This window comes from Myotis nattereri (genome assembly GCF_964212035.1).
Source record: "Myotis nattereri genome assembly, chromosome: 3".
Classification (NCBI taxonomy): domain Eukaryota; kingdom Metazoa; phylum Chordata; class Mammalia; order Chiroptera; family Vespertilionidae; genus Myotis; species Myotis nattereri.
This window is the reverse complement of record NC_138077.1, coordinates 58368637-58395416: the sequence shown is the minus strand read 5'-3', so window position 1 is coordinate 58395416 and position 26780 is coordinate 58368637. Positions and strand designations below refer to the sequence as shown.

Below are 26780 nucleotides of genomic sequence, written 5' to 3'. Positions count from 1 at the left end.
TTTTGCAAAGACCAAATCCTGACATTAGTTTTTTCACTGACTTACTTGATTACTATCATAAAGCCCTCCTCTGCCTTTCCCTTTTCTGAATTTGTTTTACTGCTTTCCTTTTCATGGTCCATAGAAGTACTGTCCAGGGAAAAGTTTCCATTGCATTTGAAAACAAGAGAAGTTAACATACTAAGAGAAAGTTTCTTTGGACAGGATCCAGCCTATAACACTGCCCTTTTACTTAAGAGCAATAAGCCTACAAACATAAAGGGATAAAATCATCAGCAACCAAAAAGGTCCATGTTCATCCCAATAAATTCATAAAAATCAAAAAGGTATAATACAAATAAAATCAGATACTAAAATTCTGTTCATATTCTCTTATATGAACTTACTGCCTCAACTTGGAAAACCATCAAATAAATATATACACTGAGTCAGAAAATTATTTTAATAGTTATAAAACATCTTTTTTTTTTTTAACAGAATCAGTATAAAATAGCAGTTGATTTCTCCATAATTATCAGAATTATTTATACTTGAGGTCTTGGCTAAGTGGGGCTGAAATCAACAAAAGGTCTTGGACTGTTGGCTCAGAGATCGTCCTGGGAAGCCCGTCTTGCTGATATCTGTCATGCTTAGCTCTTATGAGATGACACGGTCCTTTTTAAAAAAGTATCCTTTTATTCATTCTTTGGAGGCTTGAAGTGAATTCGGCAGCGTTCATTAAACACCTAAGATATTTAAAGAGAAACAAGTCATCGAGTTATCATGTGTAAATCAGGCCTGGGGCTAAATTAAATTTTTCATGGTTCATGAGGACATAATCATTTGTGCCAGGCCAGCAGTTTTAAGAAGCAGAGTTTTCTCACCAGTTCAAACTGACCGACCAAGTGCTTTGATATGCATTTATAAGGCAATTTTAGTATTTTAATAAAATTTAAATTATTCAAGAAAAAAAAGTCACAAACTAGCTTACTTAGTAACTAACGAACATTTCAGTTCCATATTCTGGACACTTAGACAAAAATACCTAAAATAAGTTTAAGGTTTCATCCTTTTTTTAAAATAACATAAAATGTATTTAAACATCGGTTGTGCTTTTCTAAATGAGTGCCAGGTCCTTCTTACAAGTAGGTATGCTTGAAGGGAAAGTCGTTTGTTAAACTGTGTAAATTTATATAATGTGTTGTTCTATTTACTCTGCTTCCTAAAAATCTGAACAAATTACATACCATAAATGTTAAAAGAACATTCTGTGACTGTCTGTCAATATAAGATTGTGTTAGGGCTAAAATTAGTTTTTATAAGACGATTCTATTTGGATGCTAACCATATCCTCTGCACCCCCAACGCCCCTCCCAAGTGAAAACCCTCAGTTGCTTATAAATGAAGGATCTCTATTCTTCTCAGGAGCCCTAGGGCTCTCCTCACTCCCCCTCCCAGTTCTCTCAGAGTTAAGATTATTTCATACCTTCCAGCTTCTGTCATTTACCACTTCTTCAACATTCAGTTCTGACTGCATCCATTTCAACTGCAAGAAAGGAAAAACAAACTTACTAATAAGTTATGAAAATTTAAATTAAAATCTAAAACCAAACTCTATAATGTTTTCCCAACAAAACCAGCCACCGCTCTTGCTTTCTTTGTTAGCTGTATTACCTGGGCTAGGTTTTGAAACCTTCTTTGACACACATTCTTTCTATAACTAATCAATTGTTAAATCTTATAAAACCCATGGATCTCAAGCTTTTCTGTATATTATAATCACCTTGAGAGCTTTTTAAAAAAACCTCAAATTCCCAAGTAGTTCACAGAAGAAATAAAAATAACCTATAAAGATAAATGGATGCAACCTCTATAAATGACAATTTAGAAAGATTTATCAAAAATCTATAAATTCACATGTCCTTAAACTAAAAAATCCCAGTTCTAGTTACTGATTCTACAATACAGATTTGCAGACAGCACAGAGGAATAAAAAGGATGGTAAAGAGGTGGCAATCTGATTTAGATTAAGAAAATGGACTGGGCGGGGGGCGGGGGGGGGATGTCGACGGGACAGAACCAAAGAGAGGAGGGGGACTATATAAGGCCCAAGTGATCTTGAAAGGCATGAGTTTTCTACACCTTGACCATACAGCTCCAGAGGTCTAAGGCAAAAAATTCTGAAGTCTTCCGAATTTTCTTTATAACTGCCAAACCTAATCATAAAAGTAGCCGATTCCATTGCTAGCTCCAGGTGTCAGGGCCCATCATATTCCCAGTCACCTCTGGTAAGAGAAACCTGAAAAGAAAGAACCTAACAATTCCAGGAAAAGGGCTTGAAAACATTCAGAAAAATTAGGAGAAAAAAGCAAGAACTACAGGTTGAGACAGCCAAGAGGTCAAAACCAGGATGATTTCCTCAGGCCAAAGTCAAGACCCAGGCCATCTGGGCAACCATGAGTCGGAGCCCCAGGCCAAAGAACCTGACCAACAGGATTGAAGCTCAGGCAGGAGGTTTGAGAACGTGCACATAATACCAATAGGACTGGAACTTTGTACTGACACAATGGCTCCTTGTAAATGCCCTTCCTTGACTCAGAGCTGGTGTCAAAGTGTAGGCCAGTACACAGGACTGACACTGGGGAACACGGGGAAGGGCTGCATTTCCACGACTGGTGCCCTGCTGTCAAGGAGCAACAAGCCTGAAGAAGCTACCTGCACATACCAAAGCCACCTCAGTTTTGGATTTCAATCAGCTATACGGACCAGAAATTATTAAAGCGTCACTGCTCTCGCAAAGCCTGGACTATCCACCAGAGAAGTAAAAGCTTCAAACATGCCACTAAGACAATCTTCATAATTGCCCTCAAATATTTAAAGGGATACCACATAGCAATGGCTTTAGACCTATCCTATATAGCTCCAAGGGAACAGTAAGGTGCAGTGATTTTACCCAGTACAGGCAGGCAGGTTTTCACAATACATAAGAAAACCTTTGAACAATTACGAAGAGAGAATGCACTGCCACAGAAGACAGCGAATTCCTACCCCCTTAAGTAGTGGTTAAACAATATGTGGAAACCATTGGTTGGGAGATATTGTGAAGATGATTAATGGAACAAATATGGAGTCCCAGAGATCCCAAAGGGAAAGGAAAGGAGCTGCTAGTTTGTATCAGTCAACATGCTAGTTCTTACATACTTTATTTCATTTAACTCCCACAAAAAAAAAAGGAAAGCATAAAGTTAGAGTATTAACTCCATTTTACAAACTGAAAATCAGAAGTTTCAGAGCAGTTATTTACAAGGTTACAAAGCCAAGTGGTAGATGGGATTTACTTCCTTAGAGCTGTCTGTCTGCCTTGGTAATCCATGTTTTTTCTATTCTTGAACACTGCACATATTACAGCAAACTACTAATACAATTTCAATGCCACCATCATAAGGCTACCTTTGAGATGGTTGTTTCTGAAAATGCTCTGCGTCTTAAAAGAGGTAAATTTCTTCTCAAAGGTCACTAACAGGGACAGCAGTTATATAGTCCCAGCAAGGGATGTTCTTTTTCTGAGTTAAGGATTTAGGTAAAGAAGTGGGGCTTTTAAGACTAGCATCTCTGTATATAAATTAAGTATGTCCACTACAGTAATCAGAATTTGACTATCAGCCACAACTAAATGTAAAAGCACTGAATCCAGAGTCAGAAGAGATGGGTTCAAGTCCTGGTTCTAGCACTTACTAGCTTGTGAGTTGAGGGTGTGAGTTAGTATCTCTGAGTCTCAGTTTCCTATACAGAAAATGAAGACGTAGAGCTGGAACAGCTCTGTACAGCTGTTTCTTTCTGCCCTGACCAGGTAGCTCAGTTCGTTAGAGCCTTGTTCCATTAGGGCACATACGAGAATCAGCCAATGAATGTATAAATAAGTGGAGCAACAAACTGATGGTTCCCTCTCTCTCTCCAAAAAATATTTTTTTTAAAAAAAGAGCTGTCTCTGATTCCATAATCTCCAGAGTAAATAAAAAATTCACGTTTCCTTATTTGCTTAAGTATTACTCATGGTTACCCTATCGTCCTATATGATATCAGGTAGAAAGCTACCTTTCCTGACTCACTGAGTGGTTTCTAAAGCTCCCCCTTTACAGTGGTCACCCTGGTGATTCTCTCTGGGTCCTAGAGGCAGAGGGCAGAACTGAGGGTGGGGTAAACTGTGTGACACGTCCAAACACTCACTGGTTTCTGAACTTTGCTCTCCACTAACAGTCACTTTATTCTTTGTTTGACTTAATTTGCAAATAGTGATTTTTCAGTTTCTGATTTACCAGCCTTGCCCTGCAGTTTTGTTTAATACCTTTAAGAGCCTGTTAAAATACAAACCCCAAAACAACTATATTTTAACGGGCATTATATAAATTATCTCTAGGCCTTCCTAAACACTAATACTATAGCAAGATGACCATTAGAGAAGAAGTCCCCTATTGAGAAACCCACCACTGATGAGTAAGCAGGTATGGAACACAGGGCTGAAGCAGCCTCATGACCAAAGAGAGCAGCGGAGACAGTGGGTGAATCCTGTACCCAGCGAGACATACAGCATCAGGGGGATGATGAGAAAGTGCACTCATCATGTGCAGCTCCAAGAACAAAGGCTTGAAAGAGATGACAAGGCCTCCTGTTCAAAGTTTGGCTACATCTACTAACAAAGGGCAAACTTCACAACTGTTCAGTATGAAAAACATGATTCGATCCCACAATGGATTTTCACTCACCTGACATGCAAGGCTCAGTAAGTCACCTGTCATGGCATCTTCAAATATAGACATTATTTTGATAATTGTACAGTGGTCATGTAAGAAAATGCCCGTCCTTAGGAAATAACCAACATATGTAAGGCTAAAGGGGTACAACATGCCAAACATAATCTCAAAAAGGCTCAGGAAAAAAATGTGTATGTATGTATAGGTGGGAGGGAAAGGAAGACTGGGAAAGAGGGAGGGAAGGATAGAGGGAGAAGGGAGCATGGAGACAATGGATTGTGAAGCAGATGGAACAAAATGTAAACAAATAGGTCAATATAGGTAAAGGGTACATGGGAGTTGCTTGTACTATTCTAACAACTTTTCTGTAAGTTCGAAATTATATCAATAGAAAACTACCCCTTAAGAGACCCCCAGGAGACAGCCACACATTTCACATAGAAAAATATGGTACATTTCACCTGTTTTCCTGACATGTCACATTTAAGGGCTATAAGAAGTGTTCTGTTTCATTAACTACACTCTGACGTCCACACCTTATCTACATTATAGCTGAGTTTGGAAAATAAGGCTTCCTCTGACATAGCACTCAGAGGGCACTTGCTATTTTCTTAACCGCAAAAGCTACAGGAATGGGAGATTAAATGGAATGTCCAAAAAAAGAGCCAAAGACCCATAGCAACTTCTCCATAGTAAGGAAATAAATTAGAATGAGGTTCTAGTATATCTGGTTATATTAAATTATACTATATTTTAACGGGTGAAGAGGTTAATGTCCCGAAATTAATAATCTGTATTTAATTACTGAAGCAGTTTTTATACTGAAGCAAATTTCTACAAATAACACCAGAGGTGAATGTTTTCAAAGTGTAAATACATTTAAGAAATGTTTCTTCTCAAGTCAAGCCTTAGGACACAGATACAGATGTGATTTCCCTAGATTTTCTGGTGTGGTATTGTTCTGAATTAATCCTTTTACTTTTAATAGCAGGAATTGAAATAAACTATGATTACATGTTTCTTTTAGTTAAACCTGCTACACTGCATACATTCATGAAATGCACATTAATTTACCAATTTACCACTGGATATTTCCACTGAAAATGAAGTTTTAATCTCTTGGTAATTTTTTTAAAGTAATAATCATATCTTACTCTAAATTTTTCATGTTAAAAACTGTTTTATTTTGAAGGCTAAGTTTGGAAAAACTTTGCCTCAGAAATGTAAACCTTATTCAACTTACCTTTGTCTGTTCTTTTCTAAGTTGCTTTAATAACGTTAAATCGTCCAAATTCTTTTCTCTCTCTTCTCGGAGGTGTTTTACTACTGATGAAGTCTGAGCTATACAATTTTTTATAAATCTGTCCCTACTGGTATGAGCCTCCATCAACTAAAAGAACAAAGGAATGAAAAAAGAAAAAAAAAATCACACCAATTTATCACATTTTAGTGTTGTTTTTTAAGACCTTATTTTTAGACTACAAAAATGTAATACTTTCTAAAACAGTGTTTAAAAATTACGTCTATGGAAGAGAAGATTGTGCTAATCAGCTAAATCCCCCAAAAACAGATCAAAGGAAGCACCTCTGCCGTGCTCGGGTCGTGCTCTTCCTCAATAAGCTCCCAGGGCTTCCTGCTCTCTTCCTGAACCCCTCTTCCTGCACCCCACACTGGACTCTTCGCCTTAGTCTCCTTTTCCCTACCACGCCCTTCTCTCCTCTTCCATCCATATGTTCCTCTACCCCACACCCACTCTCACACATCTTCTGGGCCACTTTCTATTGGTATTATTCTTCCTCTCTTTTTTTTGTCCTTTCATGCTTCCTTCAGCCTCATGTTGTCACCAAATACAAGAAATTATAAAGTAAGTGATGTAGAGCAGCTCTTAGTTACAATAAAGAAAAACAAAGGAAGTTACCTTACCTATGTAAGACAGAGCCCTTTTCAAGATTTTAAAGTTTAAGTATTAATAAGGAAAAATTATGTATAAAGTACAGATTATTGATTCCATCAATTGTGTGTGTTGATTGAAAGGACAACTGATAGAGCAACTTTTTACTAACCTTCATGCTGATGTAGCAAATCTAACATAACAATTCACATCTATTTTCTGCCTTGATTCATTTCAAACACCTTCCTATGATCATAGCCAAATTTTTATGACATCCCCAAAATTTGGGGCACAGAAAAAGCAAAAACACTAAAATAATATATTATCACCATTATAAAGGTACATAAATAACAGTGGTTTACCTACAACTAAAATTTAAGTTTTAACTTGCTCCGTGTAATTATTTCTTCTTCTTTCTGAAGAGAGAATAACCTGTGATAATTATAACAGGGATAACCCAACCATTATATCTACAAAATACAGCACTAACTTAACCATTCTATAAGCATTCTTCATAAGTTATTTGAAATACATCTCCCAGATGATCATATTGGGACCCTATGGTTGAGAATGACTAGTGTATCTTTCACCTGGAAAGAATAAAACTTTGCAGTTCTAGAGTGCAGTACTAAAAGTGCATTACTAGTAATTATAAACCATACCAATGGAAAGAGAAGGACAAGTAAACTGCCTGATAGACATTAACCTCACCTATAGTAAATTTCTCTAATATGCTATTATTTTTTTCATTTTAACATTTGATTCACAAAGACAGCCTCAAGGCTCATATTCCATATTCCAATATGCTGCTTCTTTACTTGTTTACTCCTTCAGGTATAATTACAGGAAATTAAAGGAGCCACTGAGGGCAGGGAACTACTCTTCCTAAAAGAGAATAAAGAAGAAAAGAACCATCCTGAGAGGTAAGAAGTTCTTTTGCTGTGTAAGACTGACTAAGTAATTAGCATTTCCAGGCTTCAGTTTCCCCTTTTGTAAAATTATGAGAAAATAATCACTGATATCCTTTCTACTTCTAGTATTTAGGGGCAACATGACTCAATACACTGCTCAGATACCAGGTGTTATTTAATCACACTGATATTGTGTCTAACTCCCCAGCAACTGGTGAAATAACACTCGCACCAACTAGAAGTATAACAAAATAGTCTCACTTTTCTATCTGCATTTTAGTTTTTAGAATTTTAGTATTTTTCAACTCAGTTTTTCTTTAAATCCCTTTGGTTTCTGATATGATGGTCAGAAATCTCTCTCTTTAAAAAATATATTTATATATTTTTATTGATTTCAGAGAGGAAGGGAGAAGTAGAGAGAGATAGAAACATCAATGATGAGAGAGAACCACTGATTGGCTGCCTCCTACCTGCCCCTTACTGGGGACGAAGCCTGCAACCAAGACATGTGCCCTGACCAAGAATCGAACCGTGACCTCCAGGTTCATAAGTCAACGCTCAACCACTGAGACGGGCCAGCTGGGCTTATTTTAATATTTTTAATTTTAATTTTTCAATTACAGTTGACATTTTTCTATCTGCATTTAAAAATTAAATTCAAATTTTGTCAAATTTCCTTTCAGTCTCTCTCACCACTAAGTTTCCTTCTTTGGTTGGACTTTCCTTTACTATTCTCCTCTTTAACTTGCCCCTTTCCTGATGGACATCTAGCTGCAGATCACCCTCCTACCCTCACCTGCTTACTTCTCCTTCATATTAGCCTCCTGGGAACCCACTTGATGTAAAGAGAAATTACTGGGTAAATTTTCTTTTATTCTGTATAATCAATTGCTTTAATCTGGTTTCCATGACCATCCTTCAATAAAATTCAGAATTCAGAGCCCGTGCAAGAGGAATATGCCTGGACTTTTCTGTGCACCTATGTCAAAGAAATGAGGACACTTGATAATTAGTAATAGATTATGTGACATGAGCCTAGCAGAGGAAAATATCGCACTAACCCAGGCTTGGCTCATTAGCAATTCAGATACTTAGGATTTGGTCAAAGGAGAACAGTTTCTGATCTATATGAAGTGCTTATCAAAGGAACTGAAGTAAATTTATTAAGAAACTTGGTAAAATGCAAGGAAGGCCTTTGAATGAAGAAAAAAAAATCCTGAACAGTAAGTATATTATAACCATACTTCCTTTGAGTTGGGGTAAGCAATTTTGAAACAGGAGAATGATTCAAAACTAGTCTTAAGGGGGTTAAATCTAGGACTTTCGGTTTTATTTTATCAAAACTTTAAAAACTTCGTTTAATCTAAAATTTTCATGTCTTTTAATCATTATTTTAAAACAATGTTTTCTGTCTTTAAGGGAAATATGATGCCAACAGTTGTCCTAATTATAGTATGGGGTTTTTGGGGGGTGTTTTTCTTTCTAGAGCAAAAGTTGATTCTAAGTAAACTTCAAATTAAATTCTAATTTCCTCAACATAATTTGGTTTGTTTTAGTACCTTGAGAATGACCCTTGGTTAAGTATCATTCAAATCAAACAAAAGCCCTGGCCAGTATGGCTCAGTTGGTTGGGCATCATCCCGTGCACAAAGGAAAGGCTGCTGTTTAGATTCCCAGTCAGGGCACATTCCCGTGTAGCAGCTGGATCCCTGATCCCCTGTTGGGGGTGTGCAGGAGGCAGCCGACCAATGTTTCACTCATATTGATGTTTCTCCCTCTCTCTCCCTTCCTCTCTCTATAAATCAATTTAAAAAAATAAATCAAACAAAAATTACGGAGTTTTTGTCATAGCATTTTTTGTGTGTTTTAAATCTTCTTCCAGAACTTCTGACAAAATGATGTAAGGGGGAAGCATACCATTTAAGTATATATGAATCACCCTAAATCAATCACAATAACACCAATAATAGTTTGGAGCACTGTTCCAAGTTCATAGACGCTATATTGCACTGATTTTTATGTTTACCTTGAGGACAATAAATATAGCTAGAAAAATTTCAGAGACTGAAGGGAATACGCTCTAATAAGGGGATCTCGTAAAATTATTTTATTTTTACTACAAGTAATTTTTAAGATTTGGAATTTCTAAAACAAGTGCTTCATAATAACTTTGCTGATCATCTCCTATGAAGAAGCATTATCATTAGAGTGCAAATACTTGTTCAGCAGCTACAAAGGAAGGGTCAGGGACTAAAGTAAGTCAGGGTGACTACAGGCAGCTTAGACATTTCATGGAGTTCCATTTCTTAGCTGAGACAATATCTGAAGGAACTCAGTGGTAACACTGTGCTGCAGATGGGATCCCTGGCACAAAACTACTTGATAAACAATCTTCTGCATGATGTTCATGTTGCTGAATCCCTCTAGGACAGCGATTTTCAACCAGAGTGCTGTGGTACATTGGTATGCCACAAAAAATTTTAAAACATCCAACACCTGACTACTTAGTCAGGGGCACTGACCTCTTTTCCCTTAGCTTATCAAATAAAAAACTGACAGCAGCTAACACAACAACAGCTGTTTGGTGTGAATCAAAATTATACCTATTTTTTTGTCATATCAGCAAAAAATATATTTTTCGATATGCTGCAAAATTTTAGTAAGTAGTTTATGTGTGTCATGGAGATAAAAAAAAAAGGTTGAAAACTGCTGCTGTAGGATAACGACAGAAAAATATTCAAACCCATACCTAAGAATATACAAAACAGAAAGGTTCCAAATTTAGTATGCAAGGTTATCTTGGCTCAACAAAAGGATAACAAGTAATAATAGCAATAACTAATAATAGAAGCATCAAGCATTCATATGTAAAACATTTAGTACAGTAAGCACTTTATATTAGCTCATTTAATCCTGTTAACAACTCTATGAATGAGATATTCTTATGATACTATTTTACAAATAAGGAAGCTAAGGCAGAGGTTATGTAACATGTTCAAGGTCATCTTCCTAGGAAGTAGCAGAGGTGGGATTTAATCTAGACCAGGAATCCATTTTGTTAATCACTACAATATAAACCTCTAAATCAGTGATGACGAACTTTTTGTGTTCGGCGTGTCAGCATTTTGAAAAACCCTAAGTTAACTCTGGTGCCGTGTCACATATAGAAATTTTTTTATATTTGCAACCATAGTCAAACAAAGATTTATATTTTTTATATTTATTTTATATATTTAAATGCCATTTAACAAAGAAAAATCAACCAAAAAAATGAGTTCGCATGTCACCTCTGACACATGTGTTATAGGTTCGCCATCACTGCTCTAAATTAATAAAAACACTGGAAACAATTAAATAGGTTACAAAGATTATATGGGTAGTGGGGCGGGGTCACTAAAGTGATCATAATTTTTAGTTCTTTAGACAGCTACCCAAAGAAGCGAAGTGAACAAACAACCTCACAATAAATTAGGACTAGGACCATGCTCCCTACCTCCAAAACTGGGTTCTACTCATCAATGCCCACAGCCCTGTGATTTTCTCAAACCACTATAATGTACTTTCATATAAAAGCAGAACAAAAATAGCAGCAGTTAACCACTTAAATTTAACTGATATGAATAAGCTCATCCAAACTGATTTTTTTTCATAACTGAGAAACGGACTTTAGGTTTTAAGAAATACCTTCTTTATGAGACAATGAATCCAAATAATAATCTTGCAGTAGAGCCTAAAAAAGCAAATGCCATTTGAACTTTAGCTTCTATGTTAAAGAAAAGATAAAGTAAACTATAAAAAATACTTAGCTACATCATTATTTCCTTCCGCTTTTAGAAAGTAAAGAGAAAAATAAAGGGCATCTTGAAGAGTCAATGAAAATACATATTTGAGAAACCAAAGTCTCAGGAAAAGACATTTACCTGTGACTTTCCTTCTCTCTCAACCACCAAATGCTTCTCTCCCCTTCCTAACAAGTAAGGGAAGAAAGAGACACAGAAGGTGTGACGGGTTTTACCAGCTGCCTGGCTTCTCAGGACTGAGCCCTTCTCTTGTTTCACTATTTTACTTGACTGTTTTCACTCTCTCCTTCATTCCTTTGTATATAAGATTTTCTTAAGTTAAAGGCTTCCCAAGAAGGAGCCAAAAACAACCACTCCCATTCCTTAGAACCATCTCTTCACAGACTGTGCCTACAATCACACATTTCTTCAGTTTGTAGAAACTAGGACAAAACTTATACACACCTTCAGGTATGAGCAAGAAGAAAACATAATGTCATTATTTTAGCCACAGTTTAATTATAACATTTATCAAATGAGTTCTTATTTTGCCTGCAAAGAAACGCATAGAAGCACAAAAGAAAAACTCAAAAGATACACTTACAGACTCATAAAGTTGTTTACAGGTTTGGCTGGCATCAATTTTCCCTGCAAAGGAAGCTGTTGGAACCGTAGTGTTTAATTCATGTACTATTCTGTCATCAATCGTCCTCATCACCTTGAGTAATTCCTATATATTTTTAAAATAAAAGAAAAATAACCTGAATGGAAAGTTAAGTGATTTTTTAAAAAAGAAGCATTTAAACCAAAACATAAAGCTCTTGATTTTACAACCCTGTATGTTAGGAGTGGGGAAACCACGCCAAATATAGTGCAAATACAGGAAAACTTTCATTACAAGAATTATGTAATAGTAATTCTAATAATGAGTACCAGCTCTGTTTCCTTGGCTCCAATGCGATCATCTTAAGGGTAAAGATTGTTTAATTCACTTGTAAGCCCACAGTACTTAACAAATAGTGTGTGATCTTTGCATCTCCAGGGTACAGACAATAAAGTGTTCTACTGAGCTGGATTCCCGCAGTCTCCAAATCAATCCAGCATAACTGCTTATTCCATTCCCTATCACTCTAAAATGTGATGCTAGGTAGAAAACTTCTGGAAAGATAACACAAGAAACTATTGGTAGTGGTTAACTTGCTGAAATTAATCTATTCCCATTTAGGCTTTTTGTTGTTAAGTTTTTGTTGTTTTTTTAACATGTGGTATAATTTTTGTGACAAAAATAAGTAATACAAAATATGCTGCTAGAGAAGAAATCACATCTCTTCATGGCTCTCTTGTTTATAGAACAAGCAAGAATCAGCTTTACCTTTCTTAGGAACTCTAGCCTCACACTTCCCAAAGACATCCTCCCGAGAAAGGCTGCAACTCTCAAACCAACCGAAAGAAAAATGGTAACAGGCAAGAGGACTTGGATTTTGGTGAGTAAGCCTTCGTAGCATAGTCCCTTCTCCCAACATTTTGACTAGCATACATTTGTCAGAGAAATTGGGAGTTAGCTACATCCTGTCTCCAAATAATATAAACACTAGAAAAGGTGTAGTATACCTTTCTCTTTAAATGTTTTCTTAAACCTGCCCCCTCCCCCCCACCCATAAACAAACAAACATGATCTCTGCAAAATCATCAAGAAAACAGGAGCATACAATTCTAGGAAGAGATTTATTACTGACAACATCCAAGTTCACATTCTATATTAATGTGTATGAAAATCAGGAAAGTCTCTTCTATTTGCTAGATGGGATGCTGTCTGATTCATTAATCATTCAATAAAGCCAATTAGATCTTCTATTTCCCTCAGCATAACATTCTATTTCTTTCCTTTGCCAAACTTTAATCTAGACAGAAACCAACTCCTTTATTTCTTTCTTTATCCATTTGTTAAATATTTTTACTAGCATTAAAGCATTACAAATTCAAATTAGAAAAAAATTTTAAAGTTAAAATCACTCAGTTAACCATTATCAGTATTTTAACATGTCCCTTCAGTTTTTTCCTATAAATATCTATGAATATTTTTATAAAACTGAGATACTATGTAACAGTTTAAAGTCCAACTTCATGACATTATACCATGAGCATTTTGCCCTTGTTATTAATAATTATTTTATCCTGTGCAGGTAGCACAACTTTTCTGACCACTTACCCATTAGTGAACATTTAGGTTGTTCCCAATTATAATAACCACTCAGACCACTAATCTTTCATTAGTAATTTAACGATCTTTTCTAGTTTCAATCTAGAAATAAAACTGCTTTTAGAAGGCTCATAATTTCGATTAATAAAACACAGGCCAACACCAGGTCTAAAAACAACTTCACTATCTTATCTCCTCTTCTTGCATGTTTCTATTTTTGTCAATAGCATCATCATTCTCTGTACACTGGAATTCTTAGGGGTTAATCTCAACATATTCACTAAGCAACTTTAAATAATGTGTTATGTACAGTACAGGATGTATCATGTCAGTAAATGGCAAATTCCAAACAAATGATGGTTAGCACTATTTAGAGAGTCAAAAAGTAAGTAAGTAGCAGAGAGGGACCTACCTTGTTAACTTGATCTCCTATAACTTGACTATTAAAAAAAAGAGCCTCTTTTAAAATCAAACCGATCTTCTGAGCCAACATTTAAGTTATACCCTTTAGATAAAGCTTTCCTTGACTGAGAGGCCTCAATAATCTTCTAAAAACATATGTAATTAGAGACAGTACCACAGAGTTCACTCATTTATTAATTCACTGTTCATTAAAAAATATTCACTAATGTCTAATTTATGTCAGACATCATTCTAAACACCAGGACTATCGTGGTAAATGAAACAGAAAAACTCCTTGTGTTTATGGAGAAAAATTCTCGGAGATAGGCAAGATAATTTCAATAAAGTAGTCCCCCATTATTCACTGGAGATATATTCCAAGACCCCCAGTGGATGCCTGAAATCACGAACAGTACTAAACCCTATATATACTGTGTTTTCCCTTATACATGCATACCTTTTCACTTAAAGAAAGCCATTTATGGCTTCTTCTTGACATATCTGAATTGCCAGCATCACTACTCTTATGCTCTGGGCCATTATTAATGAATACAAGCACTGCAATATCAAGATAGTAGATCTGACAATCAAGACAACTACTAAATGATTAATGAACAGGGACCAAAGAGATGATTCACTGACTTATGTCCTGGGTGGAATGGAGCAGGACAGCACGCTACTCAGAAAGTTGTGTAATTTAAAACTTATGAATTGTTTCTTTTTGGAATTTTCCATGTAGTATTTTCAGACTGTGGTTGACCACAGGATGAAACCACAGATAAGGGGTAACAGGGATGAAGAGTGACTGGGTGGGATGGAAGGGTCTACCTTAGATAGGGAGATCAAGGCCACTGTGAGGATGAAGCATTTGAGCTGAGACCTAAATATGAATGAGCCAACTATAAGCGCATCTGGGGGAATAATAAAAATAATGAGACAAGAACAAACTTTGGGGTGTTTGAAGAACTAAAAGAACGTTAAGTGAGCTAGGAGTGAGTAAGGGAGAAAGTCATATAAGGTAAGGTCAGAGCAGAATAAAATGAAGGGCAAGAGACCATGGAAACAATAAAGGATTCTGTTCTAAAGGTAACAAAATTTTAGGCAAGGGGATGATATAAACAACTAATTTTTTAAAAGATAACTTTGGCTGCTATGTAGAGAATGCACTAGAGAGAGGAATGGAAACAAGGTGACCATTTAGCATACTATGGTAGTCTAGGCAAGATAAAGGTAGTTTGATAAAGTGGTAGCAGTAGACTTAGGAAGAGGAAACTGGATTCAGGGTTTATTTTGATAATAAAGCTGATAGAACTTGCTGCTGAATTGGTAGGGGTAGTGGGTGAGAAAAGAAAATGGGATAACTTTTAAGTTTGAGGCCTGAGCAACTGAATGGATGTTGTAGCATTAATTGACGATGAGGAAGAGGCTGAGGGGAAGAAAAGATTTAGGAGTGGGCAGATCAATAGTTCTATTGTGACTCACAGGGTATTTGATGATATTTAGGATTATTATTAATTGCATTACTTGTATTATGTTATACTTGTATTATGTTTAAAACTGTAACCTTTTAGCCTGGCCAGTGTGGCCCAGTAGTTGAGCAGTGATCTTTGAACCAGGAGGTCATGGTTCGATTCCCGGTCAGGGCACATGCCTGGGTTGTGGGCTTGATTGCCAGTGTGGGACATGCAGGAGGCAGACAATCAGTGATTCTCTCTCATCACTGGTTTCTCTCTCCCTCTCTGAAATTAATAAAAATATATTTAGAAAAATAAACTATATATATAAAAAGCTAATATGCAAATGTCCCCTTGGGAGTTCAACCAGGAGTTCGATCGCTCACTATGACGTGTGCTGACCACCAGGGGGCAGTGTGGAATGAAGGAAGGTCCCAGCCGGCAGCTGGAAGGCCCTCATCACTGACCAGGCCTAGGGACCCTACCCATGCACAAATTTCGTGTACCAGGCCTCTAGTAATAAAACTGGTAATCTTTTAGAGCTACAGACTGAAATATTTATAGAAAAATATCTATTTGGGATTTGTTTTAAAATAATCTGGTTAGGATGGGGGTAGTGGTAGGAGTATAGATGAAACAAGAGTGACCATGAATTAACTGTTGGAGCTAAGGAATGGGTACATGGAACTTTATGATACTCTTTCTCCTGTTGTGTATGTTGAAATTTTTTAGAATAAAAAGTTAAGTTTTGTTTTGGATGCCTTTTTGATATCTGAGTAGAAAGTTGAATATACCATTCTGACACTGAGTAGGACTAGAGTTATAGTAACAAATTGATGTATTTAAAGCTGTGGGATCAAAAGAGATCACTGAGAGACCATAGCAGTGAAGGGGACCAATGGGCAAGAAGGAACTCCAGCATCTAAAACTACACGAGGAAGACTATTATGTCACAGAAGTCAGATGAAGAGAGGCTCCAAGAATGGTCAACTGTGTTGAACTTTACTAAGAAAGATATGAACAGATGCCGAAACCGGTTTGGCTCAGTGGATAGAGCGTCGGCCTGCGGACTGAAAGGTCCCAGGTTCGATTCTGGTCAAGGGCATGTACCTGGGTTGCGGGCACATCCCCAGTAGGAGATGTGCAGGAGGCAGTTGATCGATGTTTCTCTCTCACCGATGTTTCTAACTCTCTATCTCTCTCCCTTCTTCTCTGTAAAAAATCAATAAAAAATATATAAAAAAAAAAAGAAAAGAAAGATATGAACAGAAATTAACTTTTAGATTCAGCAGGGTGGAAATCATGGGTAACCCGGGCAGTCATTTAAATAAAGTATTTAACGGACTCAAAAGTTAATACGGCTTAAGTACAGATAGTAAGAGAAAACATGGTGTAAATGAGGACAAACCATTATAGGTCATATGATAGGATCTTAGTCTTTTTCCTGGGAGCAATGGAGAACCAATGAAGTATTTAGGTACAGTGGGACTACATGATCAGACTTATGTTCTGAAATGATTGTTTAAAGTATTAAATGACTAATGGGCAGGTGGCACAGGGATAATTCATTGTGTAGCTAGGGCTCCACATTAAAGTGTTTGGATCAGTGGATAGAGCATCAGCCTGCGGACCGAAGGTTCACGGGTTCTATTCTGGTCAAGGGCATGTACCTAGGTTGCAGGCTCAATCCCCAGCCTCAGTCAGGGCGTGTGCAGAAAGCAACTAATTGATGCCTCTCACATCAATGTTTCTCTCCCCCCGCTTCCACTCTCTCTAAAAATAATGGAAAAAATATTCTCAGGTGAGGATTAACACACACAAAAAAGTGTAGAAAATGGAATGCAGAAGAATAAGAGTAGATGTAGAGATACTAGTTAGGAGACTGATACAGCAATCAGGGTGGAAGATTACCTAACTTGATACTGCCTAGGGTTTTGATTTACCTGGAACTTTAACCAATTTTGAATTTGATGGTAGCTATACAGTCAAATTTCCTCCAATAAAACTATTTGGACAGACTGTTAAATTACTTATACAGCAGTGGGAATTCATCTGCATTACTAGGTGATGAATGAATCAATCAATAGAACCTACAAATGTGGATTATCAACTATAACAATTCTTCTCTGTGTGCTAGAAAATTATCAATATTTGACCTAGAAGAAATAAAAGATAAAAAAAAAATATATTTGACCTAGAGCTTGGTTTTCATATGGTACAGACTAGCCACATGAGGTTCCTTTAATTAAAATTAAATAAAATTTAAAATTTAGTTCCTCAGTTGCACTGGCCATAAATGAAGTGCTCAAGAGCCACATGCTGCTAGTGCAGTGATGGCGAACCTATGACACAAGTACTCATTTTTTTGGTTGATTTTTCTTTGTTACATGGCATTTAAATATATAAAATAAATATCAAAAATATAAGTCTTTGTTTTACTATGGTTGCAAATATCAAAAAATTTCTATATGTGACACGGCACCAGAGTTAGTTAGGGTTTTTCAAAATGCTGACATGCCGAGCTCAAAAGGTTCGCCATCACTGGTTTAGAGACTGTCATATTTTCTTAAATTCAGCACTATCCATTAGATCTTTTTGTGATGGTGGAATTTGTGCTGTCCAATGTAAGTAGCCACTAGCACAGTGATGGCGAACCTTTTGAGCTCGGCGTGTCAGCATTTTGAAAAACCCTAACTTAAAATCAACAAAAAAATGAGTTCGTGTGTCACCTCTGACATGCGTGTCATAGATTTGCCATCACTGCTCTAAACTAATACTGTACTTGTTCAGGGATTGCTGAGTACTATAAGCTATTCTTAAATGTCACAGAAAAGATACTAGAAAAGCTAAAAGATAAGGGAAATTTTCCCCAAAATTCTAAAGGGAGAAGGAAAAGAACTATAAACCCACTAGGCACACATTTCGTTATAGTGGAAAAAATGCTAGAGCTCTCAAGACAACTAGAGGTCTAGAGCAGTGATTTTCAACTCTTTCCATCTCATGGTACAAATAAACTAATTCTGAGGCACACCAAAAAATAGATATGCCTATGTGACAAAAAAACAAAAACAAAAACAAAATGCACAAACAGGTATAATTTTGATTCATTCACACCAAGCAACTATTATTGTGTTAGCTGTTGTTGTTTTTTTATTTGGGAACCTATGGGAAAAGAGGTCAGTGCCCCTGACTAGTCAGGTATTGCATGTTTTAAAAATTCTTGCAGCATACCGGTTGTAAACTGTTGGACTCTAGAAGAAAGCCTGGGCGGCCCTCACAGACTAACGGCAATGGAAGATTAATGTAGGTACAAAAGTACTGCCATTAAATGTGTCTCATTCATAAAGAATTACTACCTACCTGATGCCTAGCCCTAATCACATACCCTCTCTCACAAATTCAACCAAGAAAATGTCCTTGGTAGCTTATCTATACTAATAGAGGAATATACAAATTGGCCGGGACTCTGGCACATAACAACTAATCAGGATGGGGGTGGGGCCAAGGCGGAGAGCTCTCAGCACACCTGTGCCGGGTCGAAGGGCACAGAGAGAAAGGGAGAGCAGTTAGGCAGTTAGGGGGATCAGGCCAGGAGGGGAGAGCAGTTAGGGGGATCAGGCCAGCAGGGAGGAGCAGTTAGGCAGTTAGGGAGATCAGGCAGGCAGGCAAGTGAGTGGTTAGGAGCCTGGGGTTCCAGATTGCGAGATGGATTCCGGATTGAAGAGGGTGCAGGCCTGGCTGAGGGATCCCCCACCCCATGCACAAATTTCATGCACCAGGCCTCTAGTATACAATAAACTGCAACTGAAGTTCACAGAAATACACACACTTCAGTGGTTCTCCATAGGCTACATCTTTGTGTAGAACCTGGAACCCTAATCAGCTGCAAAATGTCAAAGCATAACAAAGAAAACTCTTCAAATTTTATAGTGCCTTACCTTCTCCTATCTTTCACCTTCCTCAAAACAAGAAGAGATTCTAGTATATCATGAATCTCTAATTTTAGACTGACTCTTTAAAATTATTTATGTACTTTATCTTGGAATTTCATTTTCTGTCTTACCTATAATTGTGGGGTAAAATCTCAATTTCAGTACTGAAAGAGTAATCATATTTAGTAGTAGGGAAGAGTAAATGTGTATTGTCTCTCTATAATTATACTATATTTCTAAGGTTAACCCTCTGGTAAATTCCTTTTATTATTTTGGGCAGCTTTTAGGTTTTATGGGCAGTGGGGGTGGGAAAAGGTCTATTACAAGTCAGTAAAATACAAATGTACTCCAAAAAAATAATCTCAGATTTAACGTTTCCTTTCCACACCCTCTGCCTGTAGGCACCCAGTAGATCCCATGTGCTCTTTTTAGACAGACCTAGTTCCGCCAACCCCATTTTTACAGCAGTACTCATACTGTTCCTCCTAAGTCAGAAACAAAGACTTGCCTCCAACTGTCAAGAGTCCTCTGACAACCAGCACCCCCAGGCACAGGGACAGAGAGCAGCTGGGCATGTTGCAAGAGGAACCATAACCAATGCTAGACAACAGTCTATTTAGTTTGCACCTTATTATCATATAACTCAAAATCAACCGTGTATAAACAAATAAGTATTCCTAACAGAAATACTAATACTTAAACATTCTGGGAAGGAATACGAGTTGGTTTTGTTCAGGTGATATATGAACTAGATCTCAGATGGTCAGGAAAAAAGGATTTCAAGGTAGCCACAATTGAAAAAAAGCATGGAAATAACAAAGAGCATAATGTGTTCAGAGAAAAGTAGGCCTATGTGGTTGGACAACAGAGATCAAATACACATTGGAGGAGGTAAGGGTTTGGGGGAGAGAAACATGCATGAATAAGGACAGTGGTAAGGGATATAACTACAGAGAGGCACTTTGGGACTGAACGCGTGTTAAGTATTTTAGACCTAGTAATATAAGCCTAAAATTAGATGCATGGTTCAGATTCTAAAATTTCGAAGATAACAGTATAAAGCCACAATATTATGGAGATTAGATTGAAGGAGGGATATATTAGAGAAAGGAATGACTGAAAATAAGGAGACCTACCACAAAGCTAGTTGCAAAAATAACAGAGCCTGAACAAAGACCATGGCACAAGTGATGAATTTTCCTAAAACACTTGCTTGATCATCTCACACCCTCTGCTCAAAATTGGCTCCTTAATCTCACCCTTGGCATCCAAGGCCTTCTACAACCTGGTTCTAATCTTTTGTGTAATCTCAATGTGCCTCCTGAATTCTAGCAATACTGATTGGCTATTTCCCCAAATACATAAAATTGCCTTATATACTGTTTCTTCTACCGAAAATAGCCCTGATCCTATTCACTTAAGGCCCAGTTCATTTATTTATTTTTAATTGATTGCAGAGAGAGGAAGGGAGGGATAAGAACATCAATGATGAGAATCATTGACTGGCTGCCTCCTGCACACCCTCTACTGAGGATTGAGTCAGCAACCTGACTGGATATAGAACTATGACATCCTGGCTCATGGGTCAATGCTCAACCACTGAGACACACAGCTGGGCAAGGCCCAACTAAATTATCACCTCTTGAGTTATTTCTGTCTGAACTGTTAAAGCATTTTACTCATATTCTCAATGTTTTCTACATTTTATATACAGTCCACTGGGTCTTCCCAAGTGCCTGGTAGCTAGCCGTAACTGTTTTGAATTGCATTGTGCCTTCCCAAAATTTCTATGTGACTATATCTGGAGATAAGGCCTTTAGGGAAGTAAGATAGGGTCCTAATCCCATAGAACTGGTGTCCTTGTGAGAAAGAGAAACCAAAGATTTTTCTCCCTCTACAAGCCCAAAGAGGCCATGAGAGAATGCAGTGAGAAGGCAGCAATCGGCAAGTCAGGAAGAGGCTCACCAGAAACCAATCTTGACAGGACTTTGATCTTGGACTTCTAGCTTCCACAACTGTGAAAAAATACATTTCTGTTGTATTTAAGCCACCATTTGTAGTATCTATCATGGCAGCCCTAGCAGACTAATACAATATTCAATAAATTGTTGCTGAATGTTAAAATGGGATTCCAGACATTCAATTTTAAACATTCTTTTCTGGATTTTTAAAAATATGTATTTTTTAATTATTTCAGAGAGGAAGGGAGAGGGAGAAAGAGATAGAAACATCAATGATGAATCATTGATTGGCTGCCTCCTGCATGCCCCACACTGGGGATCAATCCCGAAACGCAGGCATATGTCCTGACTGGGAATGGAACTATGACCTCCTGGTTCATAGATTGATGCTCAACCAGTGAGCTATGCCGGTCGGACTCTTTTCTGGATTTTATTTCATTTTGCAAATAGGATATTTTCCAGGAGTGCAAAGTCCAACTTTTATAATAGAAAAATAAGAATTGTAAAAATTTAAAACACTTTAAAAACTCTTAAACTTTACACCTATATCCTGGCCAGGTAGCTTAGCTGGTTAGAGTGTCAGCCCAATGAGCCAATATTTTGGGTTCAATCCCTGGTCAGGGCACATATAAGAATCAACCAATGAATGCATGAATAAGTAGAACAACAAAATCAGTGTTTCTCTCTCTCTCTCTTGACAGAAAATTGTGTGTCTGATTTTATCTAGCCCTGCTTCTTATTTATGTTATATTAGCATCTAAAACTTCAATTTTTTGTTGCTTTTATTTTATATCATCTGCAATTGTAGAATGAAAGTAATTTTCGCTCCCTGAGGCCCAGTTATTGCTAACATTTCATAGTAGTTTTGTAGAGTTCAAGTAATAAATCCTTCATTAAAATTTAAAAATATATATATGTGTGTGTGTGTGTGTGTGTGTGTGTGTGTGTGTGTGTATATATATATATATATATATATATATATATATAAATATACTAGGGGCCCGGTGCACGAAATTCGTGCACTGGGTATGTGTGTGTGTGTGGGGGGGGGGGAGTGTCCCTCAGCCCAGCCTGCCCACTCTCACATACTGGGAGCCCTCAGGCGTTGACCCCCATCACCCTCCGATCGCCTGATCGACCCCTTGCCCAGGCCTGACGCCTCCGCCAGAGGTGTCAGGCTTGGACAGGGGACCCCCATCTCCCCCCGATCACTGGCTCTGGCCCCCGCCCAGGCCTGAGGCCTCTGGCCCAGGAATCGTGCCTGGGCAGGGGACCCCCATCTCCCTCCGATCGCTTGCTCCACCCCCCACCCAAGCCTGACGCCTCTGACCCAGGCTTCAGGCCTGGGCAAGGGGACCATCATATCCCCCCAATCCCCGGCTCCACCCCCCACCCAGGCCTGATGCCTTGGCCAGAGGAGTTGACCCTCATCACCCTCCGATCACCAATCACCGGATCGGCCCCTTGACCAGGCCTGAGGCCTCCGGCAGAGGTGTCAGGCCTGGGCAGGGGACCCCCAGCTCCCCGCGGTTGCAGGCTCCGCCCCTGCTCAGGCCTAACGCCTCTGGCCTAGGCGTCCGGCCCGGGCAGCGGGGACCTGCAGTGGCAGCGGGGGGCGCCACGATCGTGGGCTTTGCTTTAGGCCCAGGCAAGGGACCCCTAGCTCCTGGGACTGCCAGCTTCGACCGTGCCCAGCTCCCATCGCTGGCTCCACCCCTACTTCCTGCTATCACTGGCCAGGGCGGCAAAGGCGCCTGATTCTCCGATCATGGCTGGGGGGCAGGGCAAAGGCGGCCCCAGGGCCCCCCAGCTCTTAGCTCCCCCCTGGGTTTCAGATCACTGTCAGTGGCAGGGGGCTTCTTCCTGCTTTCCCTTTCGCCTCCCTGCATTGTGCCTACATATGCAAATTAGCCGCCATCTTGTTGGCAGTTAACTGCCAATCTTAGTTGGCAGTTAAATGCCAATCTTAGTTGGCAGTTAATTTGCATATAGCCCTGATTAGCCAATGAAAACGGTATCGCCGTACGCCAATTACCATTTTTCTCTTTTATTAGTGTAGATATATATATATATATATATATATATATATATATATATATATATAGCATGCACCTATACAGAAAAAAATCAGAACACTAGTTGTCAGAGGAAAGAAGGATGGGGCAAGGATTGACTGGAAGGGGCATGAAGAAACTTTCTGTCAAAACTCATTTAACAGCCCTAGCTGGTTTGGCTCAGTGGCTAAAGCGTTGGCCTGCAGATTGAAGGGTCCTGGGTTCAATTCCGGTTAAGGACACGTGCCCGGGTTACAGACTTGATCTCCAGTAGGGGGCGTGCAGGAGGCAGCTGATCAATCAATGATTCTCTCTCATTGATGTTTCTATCTCCCTCTCTGAAATCAATAAAAATATATAATTTTTTTAAAAGGTGGATTGATGGGTAGAGATTGCTATTTGATAAATACAGCAATCACTGGTTAAAGAATCTAGATGGTAGGTACCAGTGTTCACTGTACAATTCTTTCAACTTTTTGTAGTGTCTGAATATTTTCATAATAAAATTCTGAAAAAAATACAACTAATCTTTATAGTGGTTAGAGCAGGGGTGGGCAAACTTTTTGACTCAAGGGCCACAATGGGTTCTTAAACTGGACTGGAGGGCCGGAACAAAAGCATGGATGGAGTGTTTGTGTGAACTAATATAAATTCAAAGTAAACATCATTACATAAAAGGGTACGGTCTTTTTTTTTTTTAGTTTTATTCATTTCAAACGGGCCGGATCCGGCCCGCGGGCCGTAGTTTGCCCACGGCTGGGTTAGAGCATTACCCCCAAGAACCAAAAGGGTCTCAGGTTTGATTTGGGGCTATGAGGGAGGCAAACCAATCACTGTATCTCTCTCACATGGATGTTTCTATCTCTCTCCCCCTCCTTCCCTTCCACTCTCTCTAAAAAAATCAATGAAAAAAAATGATTTACAATTAACAACAACAAAAATACATACAAGAAAATAAGAAAGAAAAAAAATCAAAAGAAACACACACAAAAAAATATACGTGACTTGTTTCTCTTTGAAAGTATTCAGTGCAGTGCTTTTCACATTTAGGATACTCACACAGAAAATGTAATGGTTCCATAGCTTTAAAAAATTTAAACTGCTTAATAATTTGTGAGTATGCCAGTTAAATTCATCTAAACTGCAATGCTATACTAAAGCTTTATAATTTCACAGCACCTTCCCTTATGTTATTGTGTGCCGAGGCAATAGAGACAAATGTTATTCTTATTTACAATGAGGTTAAATGATGTGTCAAGACCAGCTCTGGGAAAGCAGTTCTTCTGACTTTTAGCCCAGGATATTCTCCATTATAAACCATGCACTTGGAAAAGTCCTAGAGAAAGTATCTAGAAACTTCCCCTAGGTATCTAAAAATCATAATTATTTTATGATTTTTTTTTTTCTCTGTGAATGGAATGGCTTTGCACGACAGTTTAGCTTTTGCCCCACTTACAACATTTTATCTGACCTCCCAAAAGGAAAATCAGTGTTTTAACAGCAAAAAGAGATCGTCTGAAATTTGGTTTTAGAGATTCAAATAACATTACAGAGATGGAAATAAGTTTTAAATATTACTTAACATAATCTTTTTTTACAGATTCAAAAGTTAATTCCCAAAGGAGTTCAGTGATTAGCCCAAGGTCCCAAAGCTAATGGCAGAAGCAGTACTAGAACCCAGAACATCTAACTCACTAACAAAGACTCTTTCTCATAAACCTTAAAACTATCCTTGCACAATTATTTGGGTGTATTGACTCAAGTTAAATCACAGTACTAACGTGACAAGACCAAGGCGACAAATGGTGCAAACCTGAACACCTTAAGCGCCACGTCAGTCACCGGTGACTGATACGATACTTTCGGACCGCACAGTCACTGGTGCCGCCAGCGTATTGGTGAAATCGGAAAGGAAGACAAAATAGGCTTGGCGCGTAACGTGTTAAACGGTCCATATACTTTAGAATTCAAGTCTTTTTTTTTTTTTTTCCTACTTAAGGTTTTTACAAATGTTTGCATTTGTTGGGCACATGAATCATATTTGAAGTCAACTGCAGTGTTGAGCTAGTCTGAAAAGCAGCTGAAGTAGTGAAGAGGATGCAAATAATGACTTCACATAAAAAAGACCCCATATAAAGTCCTTTGGCCAAATGGATTGTCACAGAATTGGGTCTGTTGAGGTTATCTTCAAGAATACCACTCCCTACAAAATGGCTCAAAGCACAAAGCTGACTACAGATAGGTCAATGACATGTGAAATAATTTTTCAATACCTTTAGTTAAAAATACATTTGTAGCTCTAGCTGGTTTGGCTCAGTGGATAGGGCATGGACCTGCAGACTGAGGGGTCCTAGGTTCCATTCTGGGAAGGGCACATGCCTGGGTAGCAGGCTTGATCCCCAGCGCCATCAATGATACTAACATCATTGATATTTCCATCTCTCTCTCTCTGAAATCAATAGAAAATATTTTTAAAAAAATACATTTGTAATCTAGACAGCAGCACATTTGTGCCTACAGTGGAACAGATAACTTTCATTGCAACTTGGTCAAAATCCAAACCCCCGTTAATTCACGGGTTAATATTTAACCCTAGATCTCTGGTGCTTGTATAAAAGATACAGCGTTTTTCTTAAATGTTACATTCTCTCTAATGCTTAGAAAGGCCAGGGCAGGTACTAGAATTACTCGCTCTTCTAAGACTCCGAATGTTATACCCCAACAGAACAATAAAACTTGCGCCAAGTTGATTTATCAAACGAGTAAGCTCTCGTTCACTTTTTTTTTTTTTAAATCTCCTACAAATGCTCAACTTACAATACGAGAATGGCACAGGCTAGGTACAGATTTAGGTGGATGGCTAAAAGACTGTTACAATCGCTACCCACCGGCCCGGGCTCGGCTTTACCACCGCGCAGCCACCGGAGTGTCCCGTGCGGTTACTCGGGGCCTGGGCGGTGCAGAGAGACCATGACCCCCAAGGAGTAGCCTGGCTCTCTGAGGCCAACCCCGCGCCCCCATGACCTCCAATGGCTCGAAAAAGGAGCCTCGAATTGCCCGCTTCTTCCATAACTTGTCCGCATTCCCTCCTAGGCCAGAGGAGAAAACAGGGCCCGGGGATAAAAGAAAGGACACACCAGCCACTGGGAAAAACCCCATCACCTGGAACTCGGCGAACTCTTCACAGTTCACACCGCCACTGGGCGCCGCCATATTGGACAAACGCGAGGCCCCTGCCGGGAGCCAATCACCGCGGAGCAAAGGTGCCCGCGGCAGCGCCTGACAAAATATTTCGAGGGAAATCGGCGATAAAATAGCTCTCGTCTTTTCCCTGGTCCTCATTCACTTCGCAACCTGGAACTTTGCAGTCCTTTTCACTCCTGCCCCTTTGACAGCTGACTTTCATCGCAACTTGGCCATGTCCTCCTAGAAATGATCCCTATGCATGGACCGAAGGATGTCAGAA

At 38.6% G+C, this 26780-nt stretch overlaps 1 protein-coding gene across 2 annotated transcripts; it reads right to left on the bottom strand.

Moving 5' to 3' along the window:
- Positions 1-426: 426 nt before the first annotated feature.
- MIX23 (mitochondrial matrix import factor 23) lies at positions 427-26527 on the bottom strand (the record flags this gene model as incomplete). Of its 2 annotated transcripts, XM_081085256.1 has the most annotated exons (6): positions 427-725; positions 1466-1525; positions 5974-6120; positions 11916-12041; positions 21265-21314; positions 26452-26527. In XM_081085256.1, 6 exons carry the CDS (start codon positions 26525-26527, stop codon positions 675-677), a joined length of 510 nt encoding a protein of 169 aa, XP_080941382.1. In that variant the 3' UTR covers positions 427-674. The 2 variants fall into 2 exon arrangements, with proteins under 2 accessions (XP_080941382.1, XP_080941381.1); XM_081085255.1 differs by lacking the exon at positions 21265-21314 and having other exon boundaries at positions 473-725; positions 26477-26527.
- Positions 26528-26780: the final 253 nt, after the last annotated feature.